General features: G+C 29.7%; 5 protein-coding genes and 1 pseudogene across 7 annotated transcripts; 5 read left to right on the top strand and 1 right to left on the bottom strand.

Annotated features, from left to right (window-relative positions):
- The first annotated feature begins 949 nt into the window (after positions 1 to 949).
- On the top strand, positions 950 to 9,328 carry LOC108838669 (GDSL esterase/lipase At4g30140). 2 transcript variants are annotated; one of them, XM_056992395.1, is made up of 5 exons: positions 950 to 1,392; positions 2,267 to 2,346; positions 2,414 to 2,638; positions 8,605 to 8,848; positions 8,966 to 9,328. In XM_056992395.1, the coding sequence occupies exons 1-5, from the start codon at positions 1,140 to 1,142 to the stop codon at positions 9,169 to 9,171; spliced, it is 1,008 nt and encodes a 335-aa protein (XP_056848375.1). In that variant the 5' UTR covers positions 950 to 1,139; the 3' UTR covers positions 9,172 to 9,328. The 2 variants fall into 2 exon arrangements, with proteins under 2 accessions (XP_056848375.1, XP_056848374.1); XM_056992394.1 differs by having other exon boundaries at positions 965 to 1,392; positions 2,222 to 2,346.
- A 227-nt stretch (positions 9,329 to 9,555) lies between these two features.
- Positions 9,556 to 11,237, bottom strand: LOC108819894 (protein ALTERED PHOSPHATE STARVATION RESPONSE 1-like; annotated as a pseudogene).
- Positions 11,238 to 14,817: 3,580 nt separating this feature from the next.
- LOC108821721 (defensin-like protein 183) lies at positions 14,818 to 15,635 on the top strand. Its single transcript, XM_018594712.2, has 2 exons — positions 14,818 to 14,887; positions 15,261 to 15,635. The coding sequence occupies exons 1-2, from the start codon at positions 14,830 to 14,832 to the stop codon at positions 15,587 to 15,589; spliced, it is 387 nt and encodes a 128-aa protein (XP_018450214.1). The 5' UTR covers positions 14,818 to 14,829; the 3' UTR covers positions 15,590 to 15,635.
- Positions 15,636 to 18,107: 2,472 nt separating this feature from the next.
- Positions 18,108 to 20,990, top strand: LOC108821802 (glycosyltransferase BC10). Of its 2 annotated transcripts, XM_018594797.2 has the most exons (10): positions 18,108 to 18,348; positions 18,589 to 19,163; positions 19,238 to 19,338; positions 19,419 to 19,490; positions 19,568 to 19,658; positions 19,808 to 19,888; positions 19,978 to 20,040; positions 20,125 to 20,247; positions 20,367 to 20,405; positions 20,501 to 20,990. In XM_018594797.2, exons 2-10 carry the CDS (start codon positions 18,660 to 18,662, stop codon positions 20,642 to 20,644), a joined length of 1,218 nt encoding a protein of 405 aa, XP_018450299.2. In that variant the 5' UTR covers positions 18,108 to 18,348; positions 18,589 to 18,659; the 3' UTR covers positions 20,645 to 20,990. The 2 variants fall into 2 exon arrangements, with proteins under 2 accessions (XP_018450299.2, XP_056847578.1); XM_056991598.1 differs by lacking the exon at positions 18,108 to 18,348 and having other exon boundaries at positions 18,381 to 19,163.
- Positions 20,991 to 22,248: 1,258 nt separating this feature from the next.
- Positions 22,249 to 23,922, top strand: LOC108819893 (UPF0725 protein At5g63820-like). Its single transcript, XM_056991968.1, has 6 exons — positions 22,249 to 22,511; positions 22,611 to 22,727; positions 22,841 to 23,048; positions 23,147 to 23,262; positions 23,358 to 23,435; positions 23,551 to 23,922. The coding sequence occupies exons 1-6, from the start codon at positions 22,395 to 22,397 to the stop codon at positions 23,791 to 23,793; spliced, it is 879 nt and encodes a 292-aa protein (XP_056847948.1). The 5' UTR covers positions 22,249 to 22,394; the 3' UTR covers positions 23,794 to 23,922.
- Positions 23,923 to 25,454: 1,532 nt separating this feature from the next.
- Positions 25,455 to 26,174, top strand: LOC130498527 (UPF0725 protein At4g29550-like). Its single transcript, XM_056991969.1, has 2 exons — positions 25,455 to 25,566; positions 25,666 to 26,174. Exons 1-2 carry the CDS (start codon positions 25,534 to 25,536, stop codon positions 25,915 to 25,917), a joined length of 285 nt encoding a protein of 94 aa, XP_056847949.1. The 5' UTR covers positions 25,455 to 25,533; the 3' UTR covers positions 25,918 to 26,174.
- The last annotated feature ends 565 nt before the right edge of the window (positions 26,175 to 26,739 follow it).

Raw genomic sequence — 26,739 nt, 5'->3', positions numbered from 1 at the left:
TATAAAGTCCTAAATGGCCAACTATATCAAAACATTTTTGTTTTGTAAAACTTCTATATCAAAACATTCAACTTGTTTTTCTTTATTTTTACCGAAAAAATGTAAGGCATTAGTTGACCTTATTGATCCGTATTATACACGGGACTAACATATAGTCAAATAAAAGTATGTGGAGTTTACCTTCTGAATACGGCAATTGTAACCATTTAAATGGTATGCAAAAATTGTTGGTGTGTTCAAAAACAATGTTGGTTTATTATATATATATATATGTATATATTATTTTATTATATATATATATATTTTTAAAGAAAGCATGAAAATATTAATAAATAGAGCTGTAGTCCTAGTATTAGAAGTATATAGTTAGTTACTAAATTCTCTTTGGGAAAGAAAGATAAGCTATTAGTGGATGGAGAAAAATAACAAAATTTTAGTGGATAGTTTTGAAGTTTTTTTTTTTTTTTTTTTTTTTTTTTTTTTTTTGGATAGTTTTGAAGTTACGATTCAAAGTATTTATAGTTAGGTTTCATTTGCATTCGGTGGATATCTGGTATATCTTGACCAAACTTTTTGCATGGCCCATCGTGCATGTGTTTAGTTTGGGAGATTTTGTCTAAGCATATTTAAGTAAAGAGAATAACCTTTTATTATTTAAGTTTTATGACATATTAACCTTGAAATATTATTATTACTAGTGCAGTAAGCTTTTACAATTTTCGAATTGCATGTATATGCTAAAAGACTGTTATATATCAACAGTCATTTTGAATTTGAAAATGATTTTTTTAAAAAATTATTATAAATTTCTCAAGGTATTTTGTCATTAGTGAACATATATTATGCTTAATGAATATATATAGTACGAGAATTAGTTTTCTAAACTGTCCACCTCAAGTAGACACGTATTAAAAATAAAGTCTCTCTTAATTCATGCAAAACAATGCATATAGTTTTCGAAGTCTCCTCTTAATTCACTCGTGGTTTCATCCTTTATATAGTCTTACAGTTTCCTAATTATCGAAGCACTTGCATACTAATCAGAATTTGAAAATCTCGTTCATCTATATATAATATAAGCGAGCCTTCTCTTCAACATTCTCTCCTCATTTTTCGTATATATAACTCGATCTTTGAAAATGGTTAAGGGAATGCCCAAGGCATTGTGGATTGTTGTGGCCACCGTGTTTGCAGTAGCCGCGGCGGTCGCACAAGTGGCTTGTGGACAACAAGCACCGTGTTACTTCGTGTTCGGAGACTCTCAATTCGACAACGGTAACAACAATGTCTTAGACACCATTGCAAAGGTCAACTATTTACCTTATGGTAAAGATTTTCCGGAAGGTCCAACCGGTCGCTTTAGCAACGGACGCAACATTCCAGACGTTATCGGTTAGATTCTAAACCGGTTTTCTTAATCTTGTTCAATCCAAATTTTTATTCGATTGTTACATGTTGTGTAATTACCTCTTACGTAATATACCGGATGATCATGCGAGATTCTTTAAAATAAATCTAGTTTGCAAATTAAGTTTTCAAAACGTGTTTTTTTTAAGAAAAAAAAGGTTTTCAAAACGTGTTATGCATAATATACAGTATATGTTTAATTTTCTTGATTTTAGTCAATGTTTTGAAAAGCAAGACATGACATTAGAGCATCATTAACGCAGCACTTCATTAGAGGTGCTTATTTTTTAATTTTTTCTTTTCATCTGATTTAAAAAAAAAAAAAAAAAAAACCAGAACCAATCATAGGCCACCATATTGCATGGGGCCCATATAATATCACAAGCTTCGCTGCTTAATTAAGCATTTTTTATATCGATGCTTCCTCTTTTCTCCTATTTTCTTCTTCTCTCTCCTTAAGCTCCCCTCCCAAGCAACCTGCATTAAAGATGCTCTTAGTTCGTTATTATTACTGGTTGATTAATAAGACCAGTTCATCGAAACTTTCAAAAATTTCATTATTTTTGCCTTATATATATGGAATTTCCGTGTTGGGCAATAGCTTAAGTTAATTAAGTGTTTCTTTCGCTGTAATATATATATATATATGATCAATTGAAAAGATTACTTAATTAATTCATTGATAACTTGAAAAAAAAAATTTAGTAACCTGAAAGAAAATATATTTTAAATATTTTTACTATTGTTTTTCTGTCCACTATGATCATGTTTATATATAATTTTTGGTACAAAGACTTGAATATTTTTGTTATAGCTGAACTAGCGGGTTTCAATGACTCCATTCCACCATTCGCCACAGCATCACCGGCACAGGCTAACATCGGACTCAACTATGCTTCCGGTGGCGCTGGGATCCGAGAAGAAACCAGCCAAAATTTGGTAACAAACGATATAATATAACGATTGTATATCATCTACAATAATCTACCGATAAATTGATGTATAGGGTGAAAGAATCAGTTTGAGAAGGCAAATAAACAATCATCTGTCGGCGATTATAAAAGCGGCGGTGCCACGGAGTCAGCTACGACGATGTCTATACACAATCAACATTGGAAGCAATGATTACCTTAACAACTACTTCTTGCAACCTACTACCCCAGCTCGTCGCCGTTATAATCCTGAACAGTTTGCTGAAACTCTCATACGCCTCTACAATATCTATTTGAAAGTAAGTATTCTCTAGAGAGAGGAAAGAAATAGACCTAATTCATATGTTATCTAAAAGACTAAAACATGTTATCTAAAACATATGGAGAAATTTTCTAACGACAACTAATTTTGGAGAAAATTCTAGGATTTGGAGTTTATGCTTTCCATCTGTAATTTTTGCGCTGCACGCAATATACACTTAAATATGCAACAAATATACTAAAAATTAAAATTAGGTATTTTCCTGCACCATGTGCAGAAATAAAACTTTTAAATTTTAAAATTTATTTTAAAATATTTTTTTGTTAATTTTTGATTTTTTATTTGTTTACAATACATAATTTTAATTTAATCATATGTAAAAATTTAAGAATAAATAAATATTTTTATTAAATTTATATTTAGTAATATATGTATATATATATATATATTTTTTTTTTTGAAACACCATATATGTATATATTTAAAATTACAATTTTGAATATATTCCTTTATGTATATCTTTTGGTTAAAATATATTAAATCAAATTCTGTAAATTTAAGAGAAACTTTTTTAAGTATTTAACTATAAAAAAATAGAACTAAATAATATTTCTAAAATTTATGGATATTAAAATAAACTAATAATATTGAGATTAGAAAATTACATTTAAAAACTTTATAATTTTGAAGAATTGTCTTACTATCAATAATTATATAACTATAAAATAGTATTAATTTTGAAATTTTAAAAATCTTTATAATATTATATTATGTACTGCTATATTAATGATGGTCTATGAGTTATTACCATATTTTAAAAACTTATTAAAAATAAAAAATAAACATTAAATGTAAATATCCATGTTACAATTTAAAAAAATATATTCTTTTCTTAAAATGCATAGTATTTCGAAGAATTGTTTTAATAATAAAATTTATATATTTAAAAATATAGCTAAATAATATTTCGAAAATTTAGTTATTATTGTATTTATATTTTATTATATTATTATTTATTGTTATTATATGATGATCTATAAGCTATTGTCATTTTTAAAAAATTACCTAAAATATAAATCAACAATAAATGTAAATGTCTATGTCATAATTTGCTTCAAACCATGTCATCAATTTAGTGTGCTATGTCATCATTTTTTTTTCAAAATTAATATGGTGATGACACATGGCAAATCACTTCTCAAATACAGACTAGGGGATAAAATATACACTAAAATAAAATTTTCTACAGATGCAAAAATTCTCATAAAACATCGGTTTCCAAAAAGGTGTATAAGAAACACAAATTGCATTGACCTTATAAATAATTTCATTCATCTCATATAAGAAACACAATTTATAATTTTTATGTTAGTTATTTTTTTAATCAGTGGGAAAAATGTTAAACTGACATTTTTTTAAGAAACGGTAGGAGTATCCCCTAAACTATATTTGAGAAGTGATTTTGCCACATGTTTTCTTTAGAATCAATTTCACCAAACAATTATGACATGTCTACTAAACTTGATGAGATGGCATATGGTAAAATATGACATGGACAACTACATTTAATATTAATTTACATTTTTGGTAAACTTTTTGGAATATAGTAATAACTCATACATTACATTTATGGATTCATATTTTTGGTAAACTTTTTAGAATATGGTAATAACGCATAGGTCCTTATTAAAAAAAGTATATACAAACATGAACATTACTAATTTCGAAATCTTATTTAATTATATTTTATAACTATAATTTTTTTTATTATTTTTAATTTTCATAATTTTCTACAATTTTTTAAAAGTTATAAAAAACTTAAACTTAAATCATTAATCCCCTAGACTATATTTGAGAAGTGATTTTGCCACATGTCTTCTCTACAATCATTCTCACAAAAATAATATGACATGGCTACTAAAATTGATGACATGTCTTATAGATTAATATGACATGGACAATTATATTTAATGTTAATTTATATTTTTGGTAAACTTTTTAAAATATGGTAATAACTCATATATTACATTTATTTTCGATTTATATCTTTGGAATTTTTTAAAATATGGTAATAACTCATAAATCATCATTAAAATAAATATATTCAATTATGGTATTTCAAATTTCGAAATATCATTTAAATTAAAAATATTTCAAAAATATATACATATTTTTAGAAAATTATAAAAATTAAATCCTAAAATCAAATCCCCTAGACATTATTTGCGAAGTGATTTTGACACATGTCATCACCAAAATCAGTCTAGCAAAAAAACGATGACATGGCTTAAAAAAATATGACATGACATCAATTTAATTGTGACATGTAAAATATTCTATATTAAGATTTATATTTTTGGTAAGATTTCTTAAATAATGGTAATGACTATTTTCTATATACGAATTCATATCTTTGGCAAGTTTCATAATATAGTAATAACTAATAAATTTTATATTAAAATACTATTTTTCTACAAATATCCATTTTGGTAAGATTTTAGAAATATGGTAATACCTAATAACTTTTCTATATCTATTAAAATAATATAATTATATATATAATAAATACGAATTTAATTTTTCATCAATTTATAAATTATATTTTTATTATCAAAATAAGGGTAGTTATCTCTATAATATTATTTGAAAAGTCAGTTTCTTATGTGTCGCGCTCACGTTAATTCTCATGTTGGTTGATTACAATAATACCCTTAATAAATCAAATTTATCTAATTATCAGTGTTAAATATTTGTTTTATTTTCTTTTATATTTAGGTTTCCTTTTTTTCTCAAATAGCCTATATAATAAAGAAAATTTATAAATTAAAAAACGAAAATATCTTTTATATATAGTGTAATTCATAACAAGGGAAGTTTACAAATATTCTTATTTTAAAGTAAATAAATAACCTTTCCTTTTAAAAATAATCTTAAACAACATAATATATATTTTAAAAGTATTAAACATTTTATTTAAATCAATCTATTTATAAAATTATTACAAAACAATTTAAATAACATAAACTAAGATTTCTTTGATGAATAAAATTTGATTTAATATTTTATGCTCCTTTTCATATTTTAAAATAACATATATGATAAAGAAAGTATTTATAAAACTTAAAGCGAAAATATTTTTTTATATATAATGTGATTTTATAAAAAGGAAAGTTTAGAAAAATAATCTTGATATCAAAATAAAGAATTAGTCTTCATTTTTAGAATGTATCATTATGTTTTAATGCAATTGTATCTATCATCACGTTGTTTTATAATTTATTTTTGAATATTAACATACACCAAATTACTAAGTCCTATAATTTTATATGGTTGGATTAGCTTAGAAAATTATATTTGAATTTGACGGAATATAAGTAATACAATATACCCACAAATGAGTAACAAGACCAATCCAATTTTTTTATACAAAGTCAAACATTAAATAAAAATAATATATTTTCATTTATACTAATTTTTAATACATATAAATTATTGAACGACTCAACATATTACTAAATAAATATGAAATTCTCAAATAATATTACAAATATAGTAACCAACTATTACAATTAACTATCATTGTTATATTTATTTATGTAACTTTGAACTGATCAACACTTTAGTTCATTTTTACTATTTGATTCTCAAAATAACATATATTAAATTATACATAATCTTACAAAATATATATTCAGATATAAGACAAGAACCAAATTACATAAAAATAACAAAATTTTAATCTGTATAACAAAAATATCTTAGTTGAATCGAAAAATTCAATCTTAACTAATATATCCAAATAATAATCAAACAGTCATGATATTATATATCCAAAATTATACGTCTAATTAAAATAACATAGTTTTATTTAAAATAAACCATGCATATTAATTACAATATAAAATATCAGAATAATTAAAATTTAAAAACAATATATTAATAAACTATTATATTGTAAATAAATTATTATAATTCATTTACTTTATAAATATTTATATCCGTGCATGAGCACGGGAAAATCACCTAGTTTCTTATATATCTACAAATTTTATAAATATTGTTTAGTTTTAATTTTTGATAATTATTAATTTTATATCAATTTTATTAATATATATATGTTGATTTAATATATTTAACCAAAATAAATAGATTAAAATATATCTAATATTATAATTTTAAATATATAAATATATCTTAAATATATAAATATATTTTAAATATGATTTTCAAAAAAAATTATCTTAATTTTATGTTTAATTAAATCAAATTTATTTTGAAATAATGGTTAAAAATAAAATCTACAGTACTAAGAAATTTTTGTTTTTCTATAATATTATTTGAGAAGTTAGTTTCCTATGTGTCGCGTTCACGTTAACTCTCACGATGGTTAATTACATAGCTACCATTAATGAATCAAAAATATTAAATCTAATTTCCATTATCAACTTTTCTATTTTTTTTCTTTTTGTATTATTTCCAAATAACATATATAATAAAAGAAAACATTTATCAGAGAAACATTTATTATTTTAAAAACGAAAATTAACATTATGTATTCATAAAAAGGAAATTTCCCAAAAAATAATGTTGGATTAAAAATAATTTCTTTCTTTTAAAATATAATCTTAAATAACATAATATTTATACTAAGTTGTATAATTATTTTATTTTTCAATATATTTTCTCATATGATTAAAAACAACTTCAATAACATTACCAAAACACTTTTAATGAGCTAAAAATATTTTAGAATTAAAAGTACAGAGATGTTTTATTTATATTTTCAAAATAGTTTTCTTTTTAATTTTAAATTTGTTATAGACTTTCTTTATATATTTTTTAAATTACATAGATAAAACTATCTATAAGAAACTAACATATTTTTAATATAAATTAGTTTGGAACAAATAATTCAAAGTGTATAATTAGAGAAGTCATTTTTCTACGTGTATCTCTTATTTTAATTTTTATGATGATTAATTACATAAGTAAACTTTTTTTTTGACAACTTACATAAGTAAACTTAATAAATTAAAATATTATATCTAACTCTTACTATCAATTTTTTTATTTGTTTTTTAATTTTTGTTTCCTTTCTATATTATTTCTAAATAACATACACGATGAAAATGAAATATTAATTGAACGAACAATGATAAATTTTATAAACAAAAATATATACTATACATATTACTAATTGATATTAAAATTATATATTTACTTTAAAAATAATCGTAAATAATTTTATATACATATGTATTGTTTGAACAAGTTTTATTCATATACCAAAGTACAAATAGAGTTAAAGAATCGTATATAAGACAAGAAAATACAATTAGTTACATAAGCAGAAATATGAGACATATTATATAATTTTAAAACTAATAAAAAAAATTTCTTTGTATATTAAGCTATTTTCTTATATGAATCTACATAAACTTATTAAACTATATTTAGGAATCTAAAAAACAATCAACAAAATGCAAATAATTAAATTAATCAAAATTTTAATCTGTTAAAAATAAAAAAGGTTATTGTTGAATTTAGAAAATTATATTCAATCTAATATACCTAAATAATTATCGACCTGATTAAATATTATCCAAAATCACATGCCTAATTAAAATAATATATTATTATTTATAAATAATCATACATACAAATTACATAATAATTAAAAATTAAAATACATATTAACTAATTCTAATAATATTTTTGTTTTGTTAATATTTACATCCGTGCATGAGCACGGGAAAATCACCTAGTTAATTTTAAAAGATTTTCATCAGAATTTCGTCAAATATTTCTTACGATATGCAAATCTTTTGTTTTCGATCAAAATTTGTGACGAAAGTCCGAGAACACATTTTTGAATCGGAAACCATTAAGAGTTTTGTTGAAGTTCTCCGATAGAAGAATAAAAATTGATCGGAAATTCTAGTGATATACTTTTTTTGTTTCTACCAAATTTAAACTAATATGTGGTTTGTATATCTGTTTTAGCAACTCTACCTACTAGGAGCGAGGAATGTGGCTTTGTTTGGAATCGGTAAGATTGGGTGTACACCACGTATTATTGCTAGCCTTGGTGGTGGTGTTGGCTGCGCAGAAGAAGTGAACCAAGCCGTGGATCTCTTCAACAATAAACTCGAAGCCCTAGGCGCAGACTTCAACGACAGACTTTCTAGTGTTAAGTTCACTTACGTTGACCTCTTCTCTGGAAATGCTGAAGACTTCGCCGCTCTAGGTAATAGCATACTCAAAAGCAAACTATGAAATATTTTTAATTAAGAACTTTTTTTGTAAAAAGATTTAATTAAGAACTTGTAATGATTCATTTTGCTTTTCTCGTGGAACACTCTAGGGATTACTGTTGGTGACAGGAGTTGCTGTACCGTTAATCCTGGTGAAGAGCTTTGTGCAGAAAACGGACCGGTTTGTCCTAACCGAAACGAATACATTTTTTGGGATAACGTGCACACCACGGAAATAATTAATACTGTGATAGCTGTCGCAGCGTTTGACGGAAACACAACTTCTCCCTTCAGCATATCTGAGCTTATGGATTAAATGTTAATAATGAATAGAACTTTACTAGTTTGAACTTTAAACTGGTTTGGTCATGGAAATCACCATATAATAAACAGACACTATCAACTGAATAATGAATAAAAGGATTGTAACAGTTAACAAATAATAATAATAATAAAGTTTTCTTATTGTTCTATCTCTTGTATCCCACGTCTTGATCATATTAAGATATGTTAAAAAATAGTAAGACGGTAATTAGATGATTTTTAGGGTTTCATAGAGGATTAGTGCCTAACTGCCAAACCTATTTTTAGAACAGTGATTCAAACTTAACAGTGACCAATTTTGAAAGACAATCAAGAAAGAGTGGTGACATTGCTTGCTTTACAAGAAACCTCTGCTTTGTGTTTTAGTCTAACAAAATCACTTTCTCCCGGTTTGCTCCTGTTGCTGCTCTGATGTGGCATCCTCTGGATGGTTAACGAGGTTTGAATGTTCACCAGCTGAGGTAATTGCAAACTCAGCTTACGAGCTCACTGCAACTGACATTCCATGGCAGGCTACTTTAACTGCAACCTCAGCCATCTTCTCCACCTTGTCAGCTTTAGCAAGCGCCATGCTCTCTCTTCCTGAGTATGGTTCTTCTTTAAGATTTAGAGCAAAGAGGGAACTCATCCAAGAAGCAAAGAAATCTAGTTTGTGTACCATGCATGCTTCTCGTTTAACCCATTGAGCAGCCTTGACCATCCTATGCAGACTTCAAAGATCAGGTGAGGGCACGTTGATAATGTGACTTTCTCTGGTCAGGATGGCATCTGAAACATCTGAGTAACCATCCAGTTAAAGACAATACGTATGACCTCTGAGCGGTGATCCATGCTTGGATGGAGCAAGCTCTCCAGTTTAGTAGCTGAGCCACAAGATTTAAAGCCGATCCAGCTAGTCTCTCAGTGTCGATCTTCTTGTGATGATGGTTACGAGGCATGGTTGCAGCAAGTAATAGCTTGGCTTTATCCAACGTTCTCTTCTGTATCTGGTGTCAGTCTGCCATCACTTTCCACATCCGAGCTAGTCTGTAAAACGTTCTTATCATTGTTAGTTACTAGTCAAAGAGAAACGTATCAGAGCCACACATTACCTTTGAAGAAGCTCAAGAATCTGTGGAAGCAGTTCTTGGTCACGATGAGTCTCTATCCTTGCAGAGATAGACTCTATTGTAGAAACCTTCATCTGAGTATGTAGATCTCTGACTAAAACTCTTGTTTTACCAACAGAGGAAGAGTCATCTCCTTTCACGTCATGGTTACTTAGAGCTAAACATTTCTTCTCATATGCAATCCTTACACGTTCTCCTGACTTTCATCACAAGCTAGTTTAACCATAGAGACACAATGTGAACTGAAACCTCTGTTACTAAGTTATTACATTACCTTAACTTCATCATAGAATTTCTTCTCCTACACGTATAGTCGGTCCAATGTTGATTGATGGCTACCTGATAACATACAAGACTCTTCTGCAAAGACACTGCTGCTTTAAGAACTGATCAAGAATCTTGATGAGGAGGAGGAAAAAGATCTTGATGAGAACAAAGCTACTGGATTCAGAACCATTTTCTTGGCTGAAATAAGAAAAGTTTCAGAACCCTAGAGTCATTATAACAAAATATAATTATATAACACCTTACCGCTGAGTTCACTAGAGGTTGTATCATGCACTCGATTAGCTTCCAGTAAACCGGAAACTTCATTAGCAGAGATACATATAGTTCCAAACTGATCTTCAAGATCTTTGATAATTTCTCCCATGCTCGTTGGCGTTTGGTGATCAAATACACAGTGTAGCCATGTGTTTCTTCTCCTTTTGCATTATCTGTTGTAACCTCAATGTAGTTCATGTCCCTCTCATTCTCAGCTTTGCGTTCACTGTATCTGAACTCCTCATTAACATGTTATAGTCCAAGGCGTGTATGGATTCCAAAAGAAGTCCCACTGAGAGTTATGTGCACAGCCTATTCCTAAACTATCAGTTCCATAAGTCTCAACCTTGTAAGTCTCTTCAGGTGGTGTCTCTTGAACCTGAACAGATCTGGTTCCACTAGCCATCAAGTATGTGGCTCGTCGTCTCCTTGGATGTATTTACGTAGAGCGTCTGAAACGTTTCTTAGAGTCACTGGATATAGGCAATGTGAGCAGAAGCAAAGCTGGTCCTATGTTCAACTGCTTGTTTGATGAAACGTTTCCTGTCTTTGCAGATCTTTTCATCATCGTCACTTACTAACTTTGAATTAGGACATCCCATTTTCTCTCTATACTTCTGTTCAATTTCAACGTGTCCAAGAAACTGCAAGACTAAGAACAAGATTTATCAGTTTCCTAACATGTAATTATTAAATCGCTTGAAACAGCTGTAATAAGCAAGTAAGCAACATGACATTAATTAACGACATACAAACGTTTCTCTGTGTTTAAAGTTGTGGTTCTTTTTGCTTAAATTGTGAATTTGTAAGGTCACGGTAAAGCCAAGCACTCTTAAACTATCTTCTGCATTATGGTAATTATGAAATGAATGAGTAGAGAATCTAAAACCCTTTAGACATTTGTTTATACCATGATTGTCCTTTTGGTATGGAACATTTCCCAAAACGAATGAGTAGAGAATCTAAAACCCTTTACACATTTCCCAAAATGGAACAAAAATACCATGGTTGTTCTTTTGGTATAATATCATCTTTAAATTGTTTATTTAGTATAATTTTTTCATAATCCAAAAAGTAACTCTTGATTAATTAAACTAAACAAATTAAGCACAATTTAATAGTTTAATTGAATTTTCAAAAATTTAAAAATAGGAAAAAAGTTTTTAAGACATCAAAGTTTAAATTTTTATTTTTATTAAAGTTTTTAATAAACTAAAAATTTTACAAACATTTTTAAACTTTTTATTAAAATAAAACTTTGTATTTTTTTATAAAGTTTAATTAACGTTTTTATTGAAAAAATATTATTTTATTATTATTTCTATAAAGTTTACAAAGTTTATTTTTATTAAAGTTTTATTAAAAACATTTTACAAAGATTTATTTTTATTAAAAACGTTTTACAAAGTTCTATTTTTATTTTTTTACAAATGTTTTTAAAATTTTTAAAATTAAAAACAGTTAATTTTTTTATTAAAAAGTTTAATAAAAAGAAAAAATGTTTTTAACAAGGTAAATCGACATATATATGTTTTAGGAAGTTAGAATATTACAAAAATTTTAAAAATATTTTTAACTGAAACTTCCATAATTTTTGCCAAAATCAGGTTTTCTTATCCGTAAAATGCACTTTCTAACAGCGTAGAACCAAAACAAAAATTCCATAAGAAGATTGCATAGTAGTATTTAGATTTTGTATTCCTATAATTTCAAAATACCTCATAAAATAAAAACTGCATTCGAAAAATTAGCTAACTTTACAATTAGTAAAATTCACATTCTCCATATTCAGAAGTTTATTTAAAAGTAGATTGTTCGTTCTAAAAAAGTAGATATATTTGTTTAATCGGGAATTCAATTTCTACTAACCCATTTTTTGTAGAAGACGAAATCTACTTTTAATATAACATAATTTAAAATTTTAATTTATCAATTTTTTCAAAAAAATACCAGTTTGTGTATATGAGTGTTTTATCAATTGTTTCTATTTTTTATAATTTTTTATTCATAAAACTATTTATTTTATTAAATTTTAAAGATGAAAAAGATAAAAATAGAAAAATGGACAAAAAAATTTATACCAAAGGAGAACCATATTATTTTTTGTTCTACCAAAGAGACAACCATATTATTATTTTTGTTTTGTTTTAGCAATTTTCCTAAAATAAATAAATAAATATATTCTAAAGTTTCAGGTATTACGGTCAATGAAAAGAAGCTGAGAAGGAGAAGAGAGTGATGTTTCTTTTATTACCACCGGACCTCAGTTTACTGAGGGTTTGAATCTCAGACCTGATGGAGTAGAAGTATTATTAAACTTCTAATCAAACCAATGGAGTAAAGAAATTCTGCAATTTTACATTTAGTTTAAACCCTATAATTTAAGAAAAAATAATTATTTTATATTATACTTCAAAACATATATTATCCTTTTGGATAACATGTTCTTTAAGGGGGGGGGGGAAACAAATCCTAAATCACTTTGGTTAAATCAGTATTCTTATGGATGTGCATATATCTAATATAAATAAACAACTAATTCTTTCCAATTTGAATCATCAACGCAAATATTTCAATATCTAAAATTCTATTTTATTCATGAAAAATCATGATTTCTTCTATAAAAAAACACATTCATCGTTTTTGTTATAGTTATCTATTTATTTTTGAATAGATGAAAGATCAAGGTGAATATGATACAATAACTATATAATAGAAGAAGATTCAAATAACTCAAATAACTACACATTTTACAAGTCAACATTTATAATATGTAACATAGTCATCTTAAAGGTTTAATACCTATAATGTTTTTTACTCCGTTACAAATAAGGTCTCACTTTAAAATGCGGTGCATACAATTTTTACTGATTGTTGCCTTCACAAAAAAACAAATATGTTGTTTATGAGGAAGTTTTCTTAAAGATTAAGTAGATTTATTGAGTTTATGTTAACATATGTATCTTTAACGTAAAGTTATATTTTAAATAATGCAATTTTAAACTGGTCTTAAACAATAGTTTTAATTTTGGAATTTTATTAATTATAAATTTTATTAATGATTTTTTAACTTTCAGAAAATTCACAAACTCCAATATAAACCCAAATAACAAATATGAAATTATAACTAAAATAACCACATAAACAGTAAAAACAAATTGTACCAGAATAAAATGAAACTAGGATTTAGAAACAAATTTCTTTGAAAATTCGAGTATTCTTTAAAATCAAGCACATTAAAAATCACAATTTAATAACTCACTAAATATGTAAAACTAAACTAATATCACAATTTATTTTTTTCTTAAATATTTATATCTGCATATATATGCGGACGAATCAACTAGTTTATTCTAGTCTGAATGATTCTTTTATGTGCAAGAAGTTATTTACTTTGTAATTACAAATGAGTCAAATTTTAATACACTTCTAGTCTTACTTTTAGAAGTATAAACGAAAATAATACTCTATATGTTTCATAAGTTTCGTTTACACTTTAAATGCATATGTTGAATATTTTCAGTTTTATTCTTATTTTCATTCACTATTTATCAAAATCAAACAAATAATATATTAAATAGGAATAAAATTGAGAATTTAATAATTTTCTTAATTTGTATGTAAAAATCTTTTAAAAAAAAATAAAGATCAAAGTTTTGAATCTTGGCAATATATTTATAATCATTCAAAAGTTTTGATTGACTAAATTTTTAAAATAAAGATAGAACAATTTTTTTATTCTTTTCTTTATATGTGTGCAAAACGTTACAAACTATATGACTAAACTCAGATATTTTAGTTTTTCTGGCCATTTTATTTATAGTCATTCACTTATGAATTCAAACTTATTTTGACTTTCTTTATAGTATAAAATCTTTATCTGGCAACGTATTTATAATTTTTTGGAGGTGCAATACATTATATATAGATCAACAAAATGTTCTAATGATATACTAATAATTTCTCAATCAACTGTCGAAGAGAGAGAAAAACTGAGAATGAAGAAGGCACTCTCACTTGCGGTTTTCATTATCTTCTCTATCATGCTTGCCTCTGGTCGTTTTTCCCCCTTCTTTTAGCTTGTTCAGTCAGTTACTAAGTCTCTTAAATACTTGATACTTTCATGCCTTTATTTGTTGACTCCACCAAATCACAACGTTTGCATGATTCGTTCTATATATCTTACGTTTGTTACCAAATGCTAATCCTGAGCATAAAATATAATGTAAGAAATTGTTGTGGGGTTTGATCCAATCATATATTTCCAAAATCAAATTTTCTATCTAACAACTATCTTATTTTATTAACAGCTTATAACAAATATGTTTTTAAGTGGGAAAATGTTTTATAATCTGTTTAATTGTCCTAGACTCAGATGTTTCTATCGATGATTTTCTAAAAGAAATTAATGATACATACTCTGTTACAGTTAAAAATAAGGTGAACGCAAATATATGCACGGAAGGTCTAGGAATTTGTAACCAATGTGATGAGAGGTGCAAGGCCAGACACGGGCCAACGGGTCGAGGTACGTGCGACCGATATAACCTATGCACGTGCGATTATATATGTGGACCAGCACCACGTCCACCAGGTCCTCCTCCAACCAAACGCTGCTCTGGCGGGGCTGGCCTTTGCGGCACTAAATGTGGGAAACCGTGTTGCAATCAAAGTTGTGCACAAAAGTACCCTGGTGGAGTTGGATCTTGTGACAGTCTCGCCCATACTTTATTGTGCAACTGTGAATACCCTTGCTAGGTTATTTTTTTCTTTTTTGAATAAGTAAAGCCGAATCGTATTTTTTTCCTACATATTTTAACCTGGATGGTTGTAATAAGTAAACTATTATAACGGTTATTCATAAGCATTTTCTCTGCATGTTCATGGTTCATACTGCGTGATGCTGAAATGCCAAGTGAAAATAAGTTTAACCCTGCATGTGTTAGGCGAAAAGTTCTAATCAACTAAGCTTACACGATTTTTTCGTTAGATCTCACTTGTAAAAACATCAAGTTTGTGAGCTTAGTCAAGAAGGATGGGCAACGATGAACTGGCAGATTAGTGGCATAAAAGCAAAAGAATAAACCTCTGTCCGTTTTAGTGGGTTTGCGGTTGAGATGACTAAAGATGAAGGACTGATACTCGCTTAAGCTTGTATGTGTTATTTATGAAACAAGTAGCCAAATACAAATCTCGGCCAATATCCAAGACCTCACGTCTAAGGATCCTTTGGACTCAATACTCAAAAGCTACTTACAAACTCTTACAAACGCTTATTTATACTCAATGATCAACTCGACTAACTTCCAACAAACTCTAACTGACTCGTAACAAACTCAGCTAGAGTCCTCGTCCTCCACGTCATCATTGGTGACTTGCTCCTCTTCTCCTTTCTGCACTACGTACATTCGCATATGAGTTTGTCTTTTCTCCTATAGGCTTATAATCCAACACAGATCAATATCAATTTAGTATAAGTACCTATATATTTTGATTCCGCAACGTCTTTTAGATTCCAATGCTTTAATGGAATAGATTTTTAATTTCAGGAACTAAGCTCGATCACCCAAAAACAGAAGTTCGTCGTTGCTACTCCAATTTCATTAACACCGATCTGCATGATTTAGATATAATCTATCAAATATCTGAGTAACAAAACAAAACCTTAAAATCATCTAAAATAGAAATCAGTTGTTAGATAAATTTAAAATAAACTCCAAACCTTTGTATATAGACGTTATTTAGTGATGATCTTAAAAAAACTTCTTCCATTTAGATTCAAGTGAAAAGTGATCGGTATCTAAGTTTAACGATGATATTTAACTTTGTTCTGAACGAAAAAAGTAGTGTCTTATATGAAGCCAAATGGATTCATTACTTGGATCATGTAGTAGTGATGTAGTAGTGATGAAAACGTAAAAGATAAATGTATGAATCTGTAATTATATCATAGGAAAATTGTATTAGAATCGGCATCCAAACTCACAAATTATCTAGTTGTTTGTTTTATTTTATTTTTAAATAACTGAAACCATTTTGTAGCCAATTTACTTAACATAATCGGCAACAAAAAGTCTCTAACCTTTTTGGCTTTAAATATACAGCGAAGCTTTTACAACCAAACAAAAGATAAAATAAAAAAGAAACCGCATCTATATAAAGCTTTTTCAATGGTGAAATATTTAATTACTCTCAAAAAGCAATACTATGTATCATATAATTAATTAAAGGGTGTATTAAAGGAAGTGGGGGTGCATGGAATGCATGGACTCAGACAAGATTGCTCGACTGTTTGAACAATACAATACAATAATGATGTAGACATCGTGCATGGCTGGCTAAGATCACATGAAATATATAAGCCAAGTTGCTCAATTTTAATCTATTTCTTTTTAAAAACATATAAAATTAGTTTACACTTGAATCGATCTGGGAGAGAAGGTTCTTCCAAATGAATAAACTTAAAATAACAAAGATAATGATCCATCCAAGTGGGTGAATTATGGCTGACAATTGTTTACATATTAGGGGTAATCAATCGAGTGTCTTATTCAAAGTCAGAACTAATTTTCAAACCAGAAAGAGTCTTTTTAATATGAAAATTATGAGATGGTCAAATATTGAAGGTGTGCTAACACGCAGATCCTTCTTAATCACGATCGCTAGGAGTAGGGACCAAACACAACAAACCCCTACGCGCCTTCTTTGACGGGGCGGGCCAAGACTTGATATTGACTTGGTCAAACTTTTGATAGCAAGGGTAAAACCGACTTTAGAAGTCATGTTCTCAGATCCAACGGACCCTATTTATTTATATAAATATATCCAAATCTAAAAAACATATGAATCCAAGGTAGGCCCATGACATTGCATAAACGTGGGATTGGTAGATGCAGATTTGTACCTAATGTAAAAGTTATTAAGTTTCATAGCGTATTTAATTATACGATGTTCCAAAGAAAAAAAACTTCAAATTTTGTACATTTCTTACAATAGTCGTACCTTACAGAATTAAATTACCATCATAATTACTCCAAAATTAAAAGAAAAGCGATCTCATTTTAGTTAATTACTGAACTCACTTGTAGTAATTAACCACTAAAATTAATTTTAATTAGCCACAGCGACAATCATTCAAAAGGAATCATGTAGTAAAAGACAAGTGTTCTCATTTGGCCATTAGTAAAATTACACGTCATAATTATTATTTATTCCGCCAAATTCATTTTTATTAATTATATCTCCGCTTTCCTTCCTCTGTTTCGAACGTAATTGGCATCTTCGTCTTCGTCTTCTTCTTCTTCTTCGTCACCATTTCCTCTGTACCAAGACCGAGAGAGATAGAGAGAGAGAAAACGAAAGGAAGAGACATTTACATACAAACATACGATCAAGGGCGATCTATATATATATATATAAAATATATATACGTTTCATTTGCTCTCCAGAGTCCTCCTGGAGTTTTTGGAACCAATACGGAGACTCTTTTGATCTGCTTTCTCTATCAAGCTTTCAAGGTTCCTATTCTTGTTCACATTTCATTCCACTTGATTTCATATCGCTTTTGGATTCGCTAGGGAAGGAGAGAATCTGAATTTTCCCGGGAAAAAATCGAATGAATTCTCCGAGAAAATTAATTTACATTCACATCTTACAGAGATTCGAATTGGAATACAGAAAGATTCCATCTCGTATGTAATCTATATTTGGATTGAATATTCATTCAAATCATTGTTCCTATTTCTGTACCTTTACAGCTTCCCGCATTGATTCCTGAATCAATCAATCACCACAAGTTAGTTACGTTAGGCGGGCCCACCACTGGGAGATGAAGGCAGCAGCAGCTAAGAGGTGGAGTCTTGGAAACCTACGTGACATGGCGTCTTCTTTACCTGGACCTCGCCACCGTGGTGCTGCTCCTGTAAAGAGACGAGCACGTCTATGGATCATCACCGCCCTCTCACTGATAACGTTCTTCGCTGTCGTGGCTTACATGTACCCTCACCACAGCAAACGCGCTTGCTACATGATCTCCTCGAGAGGGTGCAAGGCCTTGGCCGATTGGCTCCCGCCTTCTCTGAGGGAGTACTCCGACGACGAGATCGCGGCTCGCGTTGTGATCAGCGAGATACTGAGTAACCCTCCCGTGATTAGAAAAGATTCCAAGATTGCCTTCATGTTCTTGACTCCTGGTGCGTTGCCTTTCGAGAGGCTGTGGGACAGGTTCTTCCAGGGACATGAAGGGAAGTTCTCTGTTTATATACATGCATCGAAGGAGAGGCCAGTTCACTATAGTCGTTACTTTGTCAGCCGTGAGATTCGCAGTGATGAGGTTTGTATCTTTGTAGTGAGTTCTTGTTCGTTTTACTTATCCGTTAATGTGAAAATGAATGTGTGTGTTTGCAGGTGGTGTGGGGAAGAATATCAATGGTTGATGCAGAGAGACGGTTGTTGGCTAATGCTCTTAGAGACCCTACAAACCAGCAATTTGTTTTACTCTCTGATAGGTGATTGATTATCCCTGCTTTCATTGTGATCACTCTGTTAGGGTTGGCCTGACACGTTTTGAGTGTTTCTGGTTTTGTAGTTGTGTACCTCTTCGAAGTTTTGAATACATTTACAACTACCTCATGTACAGCAACGTTAGCTATGTTGACTGGTATTTACTTCTCACTCTTCTTCCCAACCTCTGTAATGTTTCTTTACATATGTGTATGATTCCCTTCTACTCTTCAGCTTTGACGATCCAGGTCAACATGGATCAGGCAGGCATATGAATCACATGCTGCCTGAAATTCAGAAGAAGGATTTTCGAAAGGGTGCTCAGGTAAAACAATATTCCTATTAACATGGCAGAAGTCTCAAGTAGATCCTTTGTGAGACTAGTAATAGACCAAACTTGTGTCTGAAAAGTTCTCCATTCAGAAACCCCTAAGTACTCTTCGATGTTGATGAGTTAAGTTTCATTTTGTGCAGTGGTTCACCATGAAGCGACAACATGCTGTAGCAACTATGGCAGACAGTCTTTACTACTCTAAGTTCCGGGATTACTGTGGGGTGAGTATATATAATAAAACCCTCAATGGTATATGTTATCATCTACGGGAATAAACAATTATTCATTCCTGAATTTTTGTTTTCTTCAGCCAGGTATAGAGAACAACAAGAACTGTATAGCTGATGAACACTATCTGCCAACATTCTTTCATGTAAGAAACCGTTTCAACTCAAAAGTAAAAGAAATAAAATCTCATATTGTCTTTTTTCATCTCTTATATATATTTCGGTTGCAGATGCTTGATCCCACTGGCATTTCTAACTGGACTGTAACACAAGTTGATTGGTCTGAGAGAAAGTGGCATCCCAAAACATATATGCCTGAAGATGTCACACACGAGTTACTAAACAACCTCACGGTATCTAAAGCTTCATCTTCGCTTCAGTCTCTTCCATTGCTTTTGATTAAATCTACATATATATATATGCAAAAGAAACTCTATAAATCTCATAAGATTTTGATTTATCTATCTTGCAGTCTACTGACACAGTCGTGCATGTCACAAGTGTTGGAGAGGTACGCACTTTCAAACCAGTTTTCACATTGTATTTTAGCTCTGATCTGTTCCAGGAATTAATACAAAACAATCACATACTTTTGAATAACAATAGGGTGAAGAGATATGGATGCCTTGTATGTGGAACGGAATCAAAAGACCTTGCTACTTGTTTGGAAGGAAGTTTCACCCGGATACGCTCGATAAGCTGTTGGATCTCTTCTCAAATTACACAAAATCAGTCTCTTGGCAACTGTGATTTAAAAGGGGTATTATCTTCTTCTATACACTAAGATTCTTTGACCAACGTCGGATTCCTCATCCACATGACATTTGAAGAGTATTCTCATAAAGATCCATAGAAGCTGTAACACTAGATGATCTAGAAACCTAAGGAGGAGGTATTGAGAACTTCTTTCAATTGGCACGTTGGTTTTATTCTTTTAGCTACTCTGTTTTCCCTTACATCTCATATTTGTTTACTTCAACTGTTGTGAAAAAGAGAATTCTCGTCTATTTTTTTTTTTGTGGATAGGTTTTATATTTTTGTTCAGAATGATGAAGAACACAAACTTTTACAGGTTTATAGAGCTTCTTTGCATATATATATGTTCTTTGGTTCTGAGTCTTGACCTCAAAACATCATAAAGAAATATTCAGACATGTGCTAAAATTGTTGTTTGCCGTTGTTATGTAATTAGTTGCAAGACTTGTTCATATGAACTTGGCAAAGCAACCTTCTATTGCAAGTTGCAATTTGATGGTCGCCTCGCCGGTAACCCGATGCTCATACATTTTATTAATTGCTTAACCAAAGAAACTCATAATCTGCAACTACTCTTCTTTTAAAGTGATTCACTTGCAGAGAATTCACAAGGCAAAACCACTTCTCAAATAATGTATAAGAAATATCACGTTAACCTAACTTTCATCATATACAAAATATGGTTACAAACAAATAATACTATCATCTTTACATATTTGGGCCTTAAGTAAAATAATAATCGGACCCCAAAATTTTATGTTGTTTTAATGTGGTTCATAACCACACTATACTTCAAATTATAAGTTTAATCTAATTTGTAATTGTTTTTTAATATTTTAATTTTTTATCTTATGTTGTAAAAAAGAAAGTAAAAATCTGATGTTCTGAAAATTAGTTTAACTTCAAAATAAAAAATATATAAATTTTATATACTCATATAAATAAAATATATAAACAAACAAAAATTATATAAATATAAAAGCAATTCGATCATGTATAAATCTTAAAATTTATCAATACAATATGTTTAATTAGAAGATAGCTACTTATTGCGGATTATCTATAATTAATTGAGGTCGCTTCAAAGGCTGCTACAAAAGCTGCTAAACAAGCAATTTGGCTGCATGAGTTATTCAGTGAAGTGGTCGGTAATGCTTGTGAGAAAATGACAATACGGGTTGATAATAAATTTGCAATTGCACTTGCTAAAACCCTTGTATTTTATGGCCGAAGTAAACTTTACTTAGGAGATTTCACTTTATACAAGAGTGTGTAGAGAATGAGCAAGTTGAAATCAAACATGTGTCCGAAAATGAGCAGAGAAAGAACCTGACATACTAACCAAATTGCTTGGAAAGATCAAATTTAAAGAGATGAGAACTTATTGAAGTTCAAGATGTGTGTAAATATGAGTTAAAGCTTAAAGGGAGAGAATATTGAGCTAAGATTGAAGTAGCTTGAAGAGTAAGCTATTGATTTCCTATCTAGTTATAAAAAAAGAAATTATCTATTTTGTGATAGAGTTTAGAAAATTTGTAAGTTATATAAAGAGATGTCATATGTTGTATAACTTATGATTTGTGTGTGTGTGATTGAGAATTTAGTTTTTGAGCTATTTTTCTAAAGCAATAAAAAAAAGAGTGTTTCTTATATTGATTCTCGAGATCTATAACCACTAGCGCGTGAATCAGTTAGACCTTAAGCTGTTAGGTCGTTTTCTTCACAAGCGAATCAAGTCAAATTAATGGAGGGTATGACTGAAAAAGAATCTAGTGAATTGGGGAGTGCTAAGCAGGCCCACATGTGTGAAACTACCGAAGAATGGCTACCGGTCGCCTTGAGAAATCGTGAGCTGGCCTATGTAAGTAGTACTATTCCTTATGATATGGTTTTGAATTCATGGTCGTTTTACTTTTGGATGATCTGTGAGTCTCACAGAATAAATTATTTTTTTTGTTAGGGTTTTGATCTGGATTACAAGAATGATCCGCCTACATTAGTTCCGTGTACTTGGAGTAAAAACTATGCTATCGGTCTCTATGGTAGGATTGGACTCCAATGCTACAATCTTCAGAATGTAAAAAAACTAACTAACTAACTGATATCATTAATCATCACTTATTATTCTCTAATGTCTTTTTTTTTTATGTTTCTGAATTTTTCGGTTTGTTTGTTTTCCCGTTTTGACAGGGAACAAACTTAAAGTTTAAACGCTTGGAGAAACATAGTACCAAGCGGACTGGTCGGTACTCCAGTGTCTACATAACTTTGGACGCAACCGATCCGGCCACTGGCTCTGTCTGCTCTTTTCAGACTCAGTTTAGCAATGCAGGAAGCCACCTTCGGTTGAGGGCTAGGATTACCTGGTTGACCTTTGCCGCCAGAATCAAACAAATACGTAAGATTTCTTCTTATTCAATCAGGACTGTTAACTGTTTTCAAAGGTGACTCTTTTTAAAAAGTGTATTTAGAGAACTAACTGTTTTCTGACATCAGCTAACGAGCCTATAGATGATGACTGGGACGAGGACACACCTGGAATAAATGAGTTCTACAAAGTTCCATTGCCCAAATGGTTTTCTGATGAACGTGGCAGTAAAAAGTATTACGTGGTAATAACATCAGATGATCTATTCATGGAGTTTTTTTTGACTTGTATATGTTTAAGTTAGTAACCCTTAGGTATCATCATTCGTTTCCTTCGTAGGTGCCAGAATCAGAGCTTCATGACAATGACTGGCTTCAACTTCTCATGGAAGTCGCCTTCTTCTCCAAAGCAAATCGTGTATGTACTTTTCTTTCTTTCTTTTTTTTGTTTTTTTTTACAATTTTCTTGTCCTCTCTCTCCCAAAACAACAAAACTTGAAACTTGTTCTTCTCTTACACACATGTAACTGCAGCGTTTGGATGCTTACCTACCCTTGGAGCTCAACAGTGTTGTTGTGGAAACCTTGGAAGATGAGCCTCGTGACAAGCTCAAAGCTGATAACGCAATCTTCTACATTAGTTACAAGTGTTGCGCCGATCCTTGTTCAACGCCTTTGGCTGGTGATCACCGTGCCGTAGTAAGGAAAACCATGGATGGCAAACCAGGCCACATGTGTCTTGAGGTTGCTTTTACCAAAGAACAAGAAAATGAGTAGAGACAGAGAGACATGTGGATCTGGTCTGTTATAGTTTAGCAGTTATTTAACTAGTGGGATCTATATCTAACCTCCTCTGTGGGATTTCTGTTTGCAGTGCATAATTTGATTGAGAACCAAGTAACACAAAACAAGACGTCTAAAAGGAAAGAATATATGCACAGCTTCTTTTAAGATACCAAGTCAAACATATAATATTAACGAATCCAAGTTTCACATTTTTGAAGTATTATCTTTGCAAGTATATGCCCTCAGAGTTCTGTACAGTCCTCTACCAAATGCAAACATCTGCATTTGAAACGGTTGAGGTCAAAATATGTAATCAGATTATGATATGATATACTTGATGGAAAATGTATTCACCTCCCATATGTTTCAGTGATATTATGCCAATTAAAGTTTGAACAATATTGCAAAACAAAAAAACTGTGACTTCAATAACCCACAAGAAGTTTAACATAATTTTAAAAGGGAGAAATTCTGCTTTTACTTCGTATTAATTTTGTATCAGTTTTCATGTTTATCTTCATTAGAAATACATTTTCATAAATACTTAAAAATATGAAACTTCATTAAAGAGGCAAAGACACTTATACCTTTATTTTATAGATTTATAAAATATAAATAATTATTCAAAAAAACTCAAATTTTTATTTTGAAACCCAAAAATTATTTTTGTAACTATTTTTAGAATTTTTATTAAAATTTTAGTATTTATTTATTTTTAAAATCCTAAATCATATCTCTCAAATATAAACCCTAAGTCTATATTAGTTAATCATAAGTGTATAAGTGTTTATTTATATCTTTATAAGTAAAAGTAAATGTGATTAATGTAAACATGAAAAATAATATTAAGAATGTGGTAGTTTAAACAATTTTTCTTTTAAAATTTTTACTTTTATTAATTAAATCATTTCTTATTTAGTATAATATTATAATAAATTATTAATAATTCTATCAATTCTATTAAATAAAAATGAAAATCTATAAAATTTTATATGCATTTCATAAAGAAATTAAATTACTATAAAATAATAATTATGTTACTTTTGATGTATATATATATGGTTGCTATTTTGCGTATTATACCACCAAAACGTAAAAGATTTATCAAATACAATAAAATATATTAAAATATTAGATCATTTTAGTTAAAAATATTTAGAAAGGAATTGATTAATGTAAAATGAGTAAAATGAAAAAATTATTTAGAATAATAAAAAATTATATAGAAAAATATAATACCAGAAATATTTTTTTATCAGTCAAAAATTATCTCGCTTTTAAGGATAATAATATAAAATTTTCTTAATCAAAAGAACTTCATGTCAAAATTTTGGTTCTCGTTGTAACTTTCCCCAATCCATAAACATAAATGAGATGATTAGTTGGACTGTAGACATAAAAGTTTTGTTGTAAGATTTAGTCGGTAATTTTTATTGATGTAGCTGTATGTTATTTTATTTTTTTGTAAAAAAGCTGTATGTTATTTTACTGTAACAAGATACTACAAAACGTTTAATGCACTTAAAAGTTGATTAAAATTAAAATAAAACATGAAGAAGATTGTAACTGATGTAGTTAGACTTAAGCTGTTGGTCGTCAGGTAGTATGTTAGCTAATTTATCCACCACCACCACCGCGTAGTTTAAGTTAGTAACCCTTAGGTATCATCATTCGTTTCCTTCGCAGGTGCCAGCATCAGAGCTGTATGACAATGACTGGTTGCAACTTCTCATGGAAATCGCCTTCTTCTCCAAAGCAAGTCGTGTATGTACTTTAATTTTTTTTTTTTTTTTTGCAACTTCTCTTATCTCTTACAGAACAAATTGAACAAACTTGTTGTTTCTCTTACACATGTAATTGCAGTGTTTGAAGGCTTACCTACCCTTGGAGCTCAACAGTGTTGTTGTGGAAACTCTTGAAGATTACACAACAGAGCCTCGTGAGAAGCTTAAGGCTGATAATGCCATCTTCTACATAAGTTACAAGTGTTGCACCGATCCTTCTTTAGTGCGTTTGGCTGGTGATCAACTTGTCGTTGTGAGGAAGACCATGGATGGGAAACCAGAACACATGAGTCTCGAAGTTTCTCTAACCAAAGAACAAGAAGAAGAGTAGACATGTGGATCGTGTCTGTTATAAGTTCATCTGCATCCGTTCCTTGTCTTAAAGCATAGTTAGGAAACAAAGAAATACTAATCTAGTCTATTTGGATGAGGGCAAGTAACTAAATATATTCCCCTTTCTAGAAACGGAGTGCATAATTTTAACCAATATCTATCAGTTCAAAATGTCCAAAACACAAGAGCGGAGAGGAGAGTGAAAGGAAATTGGAGTGCACTTTGAATATCACTAACCCTCTAACGGTGGTACTGGTACCCACTCATGACCATCGAAGGAGAGATGGTTGCAGCCTCAGAGACACTGTTGATTAAACAACATGCTCTTCTTTAAGCTAAAAACGCAGCAGAGAACAAACACACTCAATTTTAAAATAAGTTTAGCATTGTGCATTCTTGTCTTAAATAGTTTTAGCCTTGTGTATTCTCAGTCTATTTGTTGACTTTGAATACCAAAACTACTGAATACCTCTTGTCAACTCTCAATATCAAACAAGAAGGACCAAATACCAAACTGAATATGTCATAACTCTTAATCAAAGATGGTACAAGTGCAGTAGTTTAAATAGAGAAAATATTAAGTTTCCTATTAATACAGAAAAATAAAAATATTTTCAAAATCCAATATATTCTTTAATACTTAAAGTTATACTATAATATTTGTATCTCACTTTTACTTATTTCCTAAATTTTATGATTACAAAAATACACTATTGCTGTATGGAGAAAACCGGAATCAAGACTCTAATCTCTGGAACTTGTTGCAATCTTTATTGTAGAAATTGTCTCGTGGTTAGAGAAACAGTAATTAATGGGAAAC

The sequence above is a fragment of the Raphanus sativus genome, chromosome 8 (genome assembly GCF_000801105.2).
Source record: "Raphanus sativus cultivar WK10039 chromosome 8, ASM80110v3, whole genome shotgun sequence".
Lineage (NCBI taxonomy): Eukaryota > Viridiplantae > Streptophyta > Magnoliopsida > Brassicales > Brassicaceae > Raphanus > Raphanus sativus.
The sequence above is the reverse complement of the archived record's forward strand: the minus strand, read 5'-3'. Positions and strand labels throughout refer to the sequence as shown.